Source organism: Aythya ferina (assembly GCF_964211825.1).
Source record: "Aythya ferina genome assembly, chromosome: 2".
Lineage (NCBI taxonomy): Eukaryota > Metazoa > Chordata > Aves > Anseriformes > Anatidae > Aythya > Aythya ferina.
The window spans coordinates 3,473,836-3,484,340 of record NC_140297.1 but is presented as its reverse complement, the minus strand read 5'-3'; the positions used below and the strand labels follow the sequence as shown (position 1 = coordinate 3,484,340).

Below are 10,505 nucleotides of genomic sequence, written 5' to 3'. Positions count from 1 at the left end.
GACTGAGGATTTGGACCTGGCTTAATCACCACTTCTCGAGCTGTTATTGAGGGACCACACCACAGCAACTTACCAAGACACAGCAGTGCTCCCCTTGACTTCAAAGGGCCCACATTTCCCCCAGGAAAGAATCTTTCGAGATTCTTTTGACAATGCTCTGGTTCCTTTACTCATGCAAAATGGTCTTTACTTCCAAACATGTTTTAGTTTCTCCGAGACTTCATTTTGAGCTAGACAAATCAGCCAGACTTTTGATACCGTAATTTTCATGCCACTTTCAGGGCGTTTACAAGGTTTGTATTTATTGTTTTTTTATCGTCACCCCCGTTCACTGCATCATGATGTTGTGTAAGCATCCAGCTGGCTTTCCTCTTCCTTTCCCTAGGTAAGCCTCTAGTCCTCATATCTACAGGGAAAAGCTTTAAGGATATGAGCATTAAGTTTCAGCTCCGAAATGCAAGAAAATAAGAATAAAATCTGGGTCTCTGCTAGGGCTCTCCATGGGGCTGGTTTGCTGGATGTGTTCATCACAGCTTTTGCTTGGTCCTTGTGTTTAGTTGCTGTGGACATTTGGTTACGGCTCTATAAGCATGCAGACAAAGTGAATTTCTTTTGAAACATTTTAAAGATTTATTTTTAAATAAACCACTGGTCAGGCAGCATGGACATCATTAGATTTTTGCTCTAACAGATCTTTGTCCTGCTGCCAGTACAGTCATGTTTCTATCAAAACATCATTATGATAACTTAAAAAAAAAAAACACAATGCATTTTTTTCTCAGTAGGAAGCTCTCTTTGAGCCAAACACGGCTGAGATCTCCAAGAATTCTGCAAATTAGAATAGTGTTAAAAAAAAAAAAAAAAAAAGAAAGAAAAAAGTTCAGAACAATAAAAATGAAAGACAGCATAAATAAAAAAAAACCTTTCCCTGAAAAACAGCATTTGTCCAACCGTAGGTCAGGACAATGTGATCTGTGATTGAAGATGGGGAGCCCAAAAAGATGGAGATGAGTGCTCACGGCCCTCCCTGCCTGTCTCTCTTCCCTTCCCTACCTTACTCCTAGCATGACTCTCCCCCTCCTGCAGTCTTTAGCTCTTTACATCTCTTCAGTCCAAAGTTGGGATGGAGATGAAGAACCAAAACTTTTTCTTTTCATTGCAATGTCCTACAGATTTCCGCTGCCCATGCTCACGTGCCTTTTTTCTTTTAACTGTCTCATCCCAACAACCTGCATCTCTTGGGAACTCATCCAAGTCCCCCCACGTGTCACCTGCACCACTAGCCTTCGCCTCTTCCTTTTCCCCTCCAAGGTGAGCTCTAGCACCACACCTCAGGTGAGGAAATAAATATATTAGAGACATCTCTGTCTGGGAAAACATCAGCTTAATTCCTTCAGACACACTTTCTGCCTCCACTCTTGGTTGGGGAGCTTCAACAGTGGTTGAGAAGATCGGAAGAAACCTGAAGTGGAACAGAAGTACAATCTTTTTGTCCCGGAGTAGCTCATTGTTCCATGTTTGTAACTCTACCCCAGCTCCATGCAGGTGCTAGGGCCCTTCTGTAGTAATCTAGTGAACTAGAATTAAATTAAATTCCCATAATACCAATAAATTCCCATAATGCCTCAAGATAATTTCCCCCTTTCCCATTTGATGAAGTAAAATGGTACCAATCACAGATGCAATGTCCTGCACGGTATCTAGAGAAACCTGCCATGTCTCTGTGCTGCTACGCATGGCCTCACCTCCCCCCGTCCCTCCTTGTCCCAGACCCCAGTGGAAGAAGTAAATCCTGCCCCACTACATCTTCGTTAGCCGCAAAACGTTGAGGCGCACGGGAAGGAAGGTGGCACCGGAGGCGTACTGGATCTCCCGGAGGACCCCTTCCCACTTCTTCTGCTCTTCGTCATATCTGGGGAGAGACAGAGAGTTATGGTGAGGAAAGCATCTTCCCTCCCCACTTCAGCTGCTCTCTGTAGTGCTGGGAGGCCTAGGGTGCGGGGTGGTGTCCAATGGAGGGTTTTTGGTCACTGTGGGGGTACCATGGGGACTTTCAGCCCTGATATACTTTGGTTCAACAGGCTAGGATGTGCAGATATCAGCTCATGGTCTCGCAGGAGACACCACTTCCACTGGAAATGGCTTGATGCTTGATGTCAAGATTGAACATCTCTGGTGAAGGCCAGGAGGTGCCTGCTGAGGGTGCTCTAGAGCCACAGAGCCGAAGGACAGGAGCTAGCCCTGCATTAGCAGCTGTCAGAAAGTGTTTTCTGACTGCTTCTCTGCTCCCACGTAAGACAATCTCATTTCCATCCTGAGCACTGGCTCTTCCCGGGGAGAGCGCTCATTGCACAAACACGGCTTCGAGCCAGAGGGGAGGTCTGGAACCAGCTCCAAACAAAATGTCAGTTCAGGAAAAAGCTGAAGGAGCAGATTTTGCCTGGTGTGTTGCTGTACGAGGCTGGGAGAAATCACTGAATTGCCTAACGTGCCCTCCAGCACAGCACAGGGCAAACACCTCACCCAGAGCCCCCATGCTGAGCCTTCAGCCTTGTGCTGAGGCAACACCAACATGCTGAAGGCATCAAGAAGCACAAACTATCTGTTCCCTCGGTGGCTTTTGCTGAGTAACGTCCCCCCCATCTCCCATACCACCACGGAGAGCCCCAGGGAAGGTCATCACCTCCAAACGTCGTTCAGCTCCGTTGGCACCAGCTCTCCCGACTCCGTCTCCACCGTGGCGAAGCCCCCGAGCAGGTAGAGCACCCCAGCCAGGCTCACCAGGCTGACGGAGCTGCGCTCCTGCGGGAACTCAGTGAAGGTGTCCCACCTGCCATGTCAAGAGGGGACACGTTAGGGCACCCTGCCAATCCCTGTCATCATTAGCAACTGAATTAACTAGCAGCAGATTAACTTGTGTAGGTTTACACGGGATGGGATCATACACTGCCTGGTGCTAGGGAGGTGTTCCCATCATCGTAGCTCAACTTCATTTCTCCACGAGTAGCTGAGCTGTGGTGCTCACCCAGCATGGACCAGCATGTTCCAGGGGCTGGATGCGACCATAAAACCCACCCCAAGTCAGGAAACACATCTCTTGCACAGGACAAAGATGACAAGATGAAGCTACAGCCCTGAAAAGTACCTAAGAAGTTGACCAGTTGATGAAACCACTTTGAGTGTGAGCCTGGCGTGATCCACAGCCCAGTGGTCTCACTGATTCCCAGTGGTCTGAAAAATACAGACTGGGAGAAACTGGGATCAGGAGTTGCAAAGAAACTCCTGAAGGGTTGGAAGCTGCTTAATATAAATCCACAGCTTGTAATTAGGCCCTGAAGGTGTGCCCAGGTACATACTTGTTGGTGGCGATGTCGTACACTTCCACTGAGTTGGTCAGGCCGGAGTCGGTCACACCAGCCGCCACGTAGATTTTGTCTTTGTGCACCGTGGCTCCAAAAAGTGAGCGGGCAGTTTTCATGGGAGCCAGCTCCTTCCACTCGAACTTGTTGGGGTTGTAGACACACATGTTCTTCAGGCACTTCCTAGAGAAAGAGGAGAGAGAGGAGGCTCGCTCACTCACCTGCTTGGCACTGCAGGAGGTACTGACTCATGCTCTGCCCTCCCTCTAGTTTGGGGGATGACTCCTTGGTTTCTCTTGGTTTTTGACTTACTTGTCGCTTCCTTTGCCACCAATGACGTAGACAAGGTCCTTGTGGGACACCACCGCGTGACCGTAGACCGCATAGGGGAGGGAATCGGCTTCACCCCACTTGAAGGACCTGGATCAGGGAAAGATGGGAGGCAAGAGGATTTGTAGCTTGCTGGGTGAGGCCCAGAGCACAGGGCACTTTCCAGACCTGGAGGTGAGTGCAGATCCTGACTAATGGAAAATAAAGTGTCTTAAAAATAGGAGTCTTCCAATGAGATAATGCTGAACCAGTAAATTTTGTCATCCTAAAAAAAAAAAAAAAGGAAGATCAAACATAAAACATGCCAGATGCTTATGCTAATGCTCATCCTTTTCTGCAGCATCCTCTACTTCTGGGCTTTGTGCATAAACAGTGCCTTCTTCTAGGGCCTCACATCATTTACAAGCATTACCAGCCAAATACAGATGAGACAGAGATTTCAGCATTATGTAAAAAATAAAAATCCAAGAGACTTAAGCGTGCAATATTCTGAGGACAAATTTATCTCTTTTTTCTTTTTTTCTTTTTAACCATGACCTTTGATTTTAAAGTGCTTTGGTTTGCCAGCAGCCACCAAGGTGGTTGCATCCACATTTTGGAGCGTGGGATTGTGCTGAAGTCTCTGAGCTAGCTCCAGGGCAGCTGAGCTGAGGACGTAGCTAAAAGATTTGGAAACCCCAAAGCGGTGCCTCTGCTAGGATACCCACTGCTTTTCCACGGCAGACCCTCCAGCTCTGTCCTCAGGCAGGGCTTTGACACCTTTATTTTTACATCCTTGTTGTTTATGTTGGGTAGCAGCAGCCCAAAATGGAAACAACTAAAATTTGGGGGCATTTGTGGTGATCTGGACCCAAGGGAAGGCTCATCATCGATTAAACAGCTACATTTAGTGGGCAGGTGTACAGGCACAAATAGGGCTGACCAATTTCTCAAGATCTGGCTGTTGATATCCACGTTGCTTAGAGTCATCCCCAATTTTTATTGATGTAGGATGAACCCCTCAAAATATGGCACTTTATTTTACCTAAGAATGGAGATGCCTGGGCTCTGAGTGCTTCCTAATTGCCCAACCACTCTAGGGAAATAGTTGCTATTATAGACCAGCAATTTTTTCTCTCCAGGTTTGTTACTGTTGACGTTTTTACCTAAATAACACCAGAAATAGGAGAGGTGTTGATCATCTCTCTGCCAGCCTCCAGCCAATATTTAAGCCACCCCCGAGCGAGCAGCAAGGGGACACGAGATATGTCCCAGAGGGGCAATAAATACCCTACTGTTGGGAAATTAAACTGGTTTCAAATCTCTGCCTATAAAACAGATTTTGGAGCACACAAATCTAAATATAAGCTGACCAAAGGCTTGTTAACACCTACCACTGTGCTTCTTTAGGGCAGAGAGGAGAACTCTTTGGATATTTCTGCCTTCTGTGAGCAGAACAGGATGGTCAGTTTTAATATAGCTCATGACATAACATGGTTCAGAGCCCATTGTGCAAAAATAATCATATATTAAGCCTGATATCAATCAGGGTGGGCCATTCAGTGCCACGTCTGAATAGTTTCAAAACAAGCTTTCCTGTACAAAACCACTCCCTGTGAGACCACAGTGAAGGTCACCAAAACACGAACCAATGGGCAAGAGCAGAAGGAAAAACTCCCCTCGCTCCTCCATGCGGGTGCCACGTGAGCATCTGCTAAGTTCAGTCCTTGATAATTTAATATCCCAGGTATGGCTCCCACCCTGGGAGCTTCAATTAGAACAAACGAAGCAGCTGGAGAGGGGCAGCTCGGAGCCCCAAGGTTCATCTCAAATTGCTCCCCGTGGTCCCAGCATCGAGGTGCAGAGATCAAGCTCTGTCTCTAAACCTGGTCCCTGAAGAACTGGGGTCATTTTTCACGGCAGCTGCCTCACCTTCTCCTGCCAGCCACCTCCTGCCCCTCGCTCACACGTGGACACTTACAGCCGGTCGTAGCACAGGACCGAATCCAAGGTCTTCTCTCCCTCCTTCAGTTCTTTCCCTCCGACCACAAAAATGGAGTTTTCTGCCTCTCCCAGGCCAAAGAGGCAGCGAGGGGAGGGCAGGGGGGGCATGCCCAGCCAGTCTGCATCCAGATGGTCATACTGAAAGGAAACACATACTCGTTAGTGTGTGCTCTCCCGGCGTCTTGGCTTAATGAAGAGCCAGAGGCTAAGAGCAGGGCTGTTCCCATGTGCTGCTCATCACCCCAACAGACACCTTCTGCCCATGCTTTGCCCCTGATGCTGCATCTGGTGCAGGACAGGGAATCTCAGTGCAAATCCAAGTCACACATCACCAGCTGTGTTTTATGACAAGGTGTAAGAGCAGAGATGCATGAGCAGGAACGTTTTCTGCTCCGTACACCAAAGCCTTGGCTTGGAACAAGCTTGGTTGTCTTTGGATAGGAGAGTCTCATGTTGGACCTAATTAAAAATAGTTCCTGGGACTGGAGGAGCTGAAACACTGAAGAGTAAAATGCCTTCTCCTCCCACCAATTCTCCCTCTTTCTGGCAAAGCTCAGTTACTGCGTTCCTCCTCTGCTTCTCAAGATACTGATGTCCTCTACCACCCTGGTGTGAGAGATGAAACGTGTGTATCTGTCGGCACAAACGGTATTTACACAACACCTATGTACCCAACATCTTCAGATGAAGCTGAGATCACGTTGCAAAGACCAGAGCTCTTCATGCTGACCACGGTGTGTCCATCCCACCCACCAGACATGGAGATTAATCCATAAAATGCCAGTAGGTCAGATGGCAAAGTCCTTGGACATCTGTGGACCAAGGCATTACCCCACTTCCCACCAGAAAAAAAAGGCGTGAAGGATTATGACACAGCACGGGGCTGGGGGCTCTTTGGACGTGGTGTGACTTGCAAACCGGGGTAATATTTTTAACACATCTTGGCAGCATCATGTATTAAGCCTGGGGTGACCTCTAGCAGCCCGTTTGGGGGGCCTCTGCATGAGGAAGCTGGGCTGAAGCACTGCCCGAAGCGCCGTGGAGCTCCAGCTTGCTGGGCTGCCTCCAAAATTCAGCCTCAGCTGGAGGCCTGTGGCTGTTGTCTCTGTGTAAGCTGTGGCCCACATTTCTGTTATTTATAGCACAGACCCGAGCAGCCCGGTCACCAGGAGAGTTCCTGCTTCTCGATGGCTTCAGCATTGTTTTCAAGGCATAAATCTTAGAAGTGACAAATAAAGGATACCCTTTTCCATCTGGAATGTCAACGGAATCATTTTGTTCCTGCCAAAATGTGCAAGGCCTCTGGGATTTATCAGCCTTTATATACATCGGTGCTTGTCCTCAAGTCTAAACTATCCCTGACCTCTCAGCAGGAGGAACACGAAAACAGAGGATAGAAACAGAGTTAGAAGATGTAAGATGCTGCTGCACTGACACCGTGGTTCAAGGGTTTATCACACAGCTGCCTGCCTATATCTATGTGAAGTTCCAGCTGAAAAAGGCTCAGAAGAACATCGTATTCCTATAGGAACTATGACCTATGTAAAAGGAACTGATGGAAACAAATCACACACCCACAAACTGACAGCACCTTCCAGCTCTGGGACGTGTCTGCTCTTCCCATGCAGGAGAGTCAGAGCAGGCTGTGAAGGCACCTCTGTCCCCCTTTTTTGGGGGGGAAAGCAGCTAAAAATGTCCATGATGTACCCCATTAAGGAACTGCAGACATCAATGAGATCTTCCCCTCCTCTTCTCCTGGCTGACAAGACCCAGACGCTTCTCTTCCTCAGCCCTAACCACCTTGGTGGCCTCCGCTGGACCCACACCAGTACCTCAACGTCCTCCTTGTACTCAGCACCCAAATGTGGGCTCACAAGTGCCTGATTAAAGGAAAAATCACTTTAGTTGACCTGCTTGCCACAATCATGGCAATACAACCTTGCTTGATCAGCAACAAAACAGGTGGAGTATTGATCTTTAGACATAGCTTGGTTACCTGCTTTGCACTGCTAACTGATGGAGCTGCCCACATCTGCTGCGGTCAAAGCTCCTGCTCAGCACAAAGGGTCATTCCCCTCAGCACTCCCACTGCCTTTCCCCTCCATCCTACTTTCCTGGGCCGCTTTCACGGTTTCTTCCCACTAACTCCTCATTTCACAGGCTGCACAGGCTCCAAATGCTGCCCCTTTCCAGGTGAGGCACCCACACGTGGCGTGGGTGCACAGCCTTACCCGTGCAACGAGGCAGGGAAAGGACCAAACTGTGTGTCTCAGCATGGGGCCTCCCCTTTGCTTTATCCTTTCATTGCTTTACTGCTTCCTCCAAAAACAGATGTGAGCCATGGGAGAAGTACAAAAAGATTTCTGGGTATAAGGGAAGAGGATATAGGATTTACTGGATTCATACAGGGTCAACAGGAAGGGTAGGAAACAGCCAAGGCAGGCTGAGCTGAAACTAGAACACACCCAGGGACAAGAGGAGCATTTGAAAAGGGATGGATATTGGATCTCTCCCGTCAGAGAGATCTCCATTAAAAATATAATGCTAAGAATCTCTAGTAAAACAATTTAGATGTCTCACCTTCATTTACAACCTTCAGTTTAGCATCATACAACAACGGATATTACTGGCATCTGGTGGTGCTCTTAAGTGGTCAAAGAAACAACAAAGAAATAAAGCTGGTACCTGCAGGAAGTAGGAGCTCATGGGATCCTCTTTGCTGTCCTCGTTGTAGTACAGTCCTCCGACAATGAAGATCTGATTCTCTTTGGTCACCAGACTGACGTGGTTCTTGGGGATTTGAGCAGACAGGGAGGCAAAGTAGCACTCGTTGGCAGTGGGGTCATAGGCCACTGCTCCACTGTCACTGACCATGAAAATGAGGTCCTGGAGGAACATGCCAAAGCGCATCGTGTCGTTTAGGATCCCTGGAAGGGCATCCTCCTCCGCATCTTCCTCCTCCTCTACTGCTCCATTGACAACGTTGTCTTTTGCCTGCTTTTCACTGCTTTTCTTCACTTTCTTCTTCTTCACCACGGTGAATTTGCCTTGCTGGGCATCCTTCACCATCTGCAGTTTCTTGAGCAGCTCTGGGCTGGACTTCACCACGGCATGCTTCTCCACGTGGTCCTTGATGTAGTCCTTGGGCATGAGGCGGAAGCGGATGCTTTCAAAGATGACCGGCAGGGCCTTCTGCCGGCTCTCACGGTCCTTGGTCCCCACCCACTTCATCACCACCTCGAAGACAGTCTCCTCTTTCTCGATGTTGAGGGAGTCACTGGAGATGATGGCAATGAGCTCGTCGGGTGAGAGCTGGTAGAACTCCTCATCGCGGGAGACCAGCGCAAAGCGATCGCAGATGAAATCCCGAGCTGCCACGGCCAGCCGGGCGCAATCCAGCATCAAGCCCAGCCTGAAGATGGCCAAGCAGTTGCTGAGGCAAAGCCGCTTCTGCAGGAAGGACACGCAGACGGTGAAGATGGAGGGGATCTGGAACATGTTGGCCACGGAGAAGATGTCCTGCACATTCTGCTCTGTGATCTCCAGCTCAGAGGTGTAGATATAATGGAGGATCTTACCCATGACATCTGGATCAACATCTTCCAAGCTGACCTCCTTCTTCTTGCTCTCCTCCATGTCTGAGAGGAACATCGCCCGGAAATATGGGCTGCAAGCCGCCAGCACCAGCCGATGGCAGGGGAACTCCTTCCCCTTGACTTTCAAGACACAGTCCAGAAACTTATTGTGGTCCAACATGTCCTTGAGTCCATCCTGGAGGAGAGTTTGCTGGTAGAGACGCAGTTCTTCCACTTGATCGAAAGGCAAACCCATAGTGCAGAGTAAAAGTTCTTATTTTTTCCCCAAACCTTTCACCAAATCTAACTGTGGATTTACAAATATTTCTGTCTGTGTGCCCTGGTAAAGAAACTTACTCAAAGCAGGTCTCCCTTGCTTCCAGCCTGTCAGCACACTGGGAATGTGAAAGGCTCGCTGCTATCGCAGCTGTCTGTGTACTTCAGCTTGCAGCGCAGGGCTTTATATATAGCTGCTGCGCTACAAAGCTTAGGAATCCATATTGGAGCATGTGTAAGCCGATCACCCTCTAATATGACACATGGGACAAGGGGGAAGGGAGGGGACGGGGGGAACAGCTGTACTTCCAGCCTTGATGCTTCAAGAGCGGCCTGGCAGCCCGTGAGTCACCGCGGGGGGAACGCGAGCTTCTGCTGCCGTCCCATGACGGAAGACGCGTGCGACCCCACGGCACGGCCGCCACGCTTGGGGAAAACATCCTCCAGATGAATCAACCCCCCTAATCTGCCTTCTGGGTCATCAACAGCAGGGCTGGGACCTCCTAACGCTACTAAATGACCACTCCGAAGCCTTTTGCTGTGCTAAGAATAGACGATGAAGTCAACGCTGGAAAGATGCAAGAAGGGAGAGTCTCGTGTGGGCTTTGTGGCACCCATGAGGCCAAACGGCTCATCCCCTGGGCTGCTTTTCTGCATGGTTTTGTCCTTTATTCTCCTCTGGAGTCACTTTTTGAGGCTGGATGGGGCTGGGGAACGAAGGTGAATTTTTTATTTACACCTGTGTATGGGGTATGGGACTTATGTGGGAAGTTACTTAAAAAGTCTTACCAAAGGAGGAGACCCCCGGAGTCTGGGGGAGGGATGTGCCTGTGTTGCCTGCACTATGTGCGTAGGCCCTACCAGCACAGTCTCTGGACACCTCACCACTAATAAATCCACCTTTTCCACATTTTGGTGGTGGAGAGAATGTCTGAAGCAAACCCAAAATATAGAGACCCCAACAGTGGGCTTCAACTCATAG

The 10,505-nt window shown here is 49.0% G+C and overlaps 1 protein-coding gene across 1 annotated transcript; it reads right to left on the bottom strand.

Annotated features, from left to right (window-relative positions):
- Nucleotides 1–606: 606 nt before the first annotated feature.
- On the bottom strand, nt 607–9,991 carry KLHL40 (kelch like family member 40). The gene is made up of 6 exons (XM_084510015.1): nt 8,358–9,991; nt 5,650–5,810; nt 3,672–3,779; nt 3,357–3,542; nt 2,684–2,830; nt 607–1,912 (listed from the first exon to the last, which is right to left on the bottom strand). Exons 1-6 carry the CDS (start codon nt 9,501–9,503, stop codon nt 1,801–1,803), a joined length of 1,860 nt encoding a protein of 619 aa, XP_084366141.1. The 5' UTR covers nt 9,504–9,991; the 3' UTR covers nt 607–1,800.
- Nucleotides 9,992–10,505: the final 514 nt, after the last annotated feature.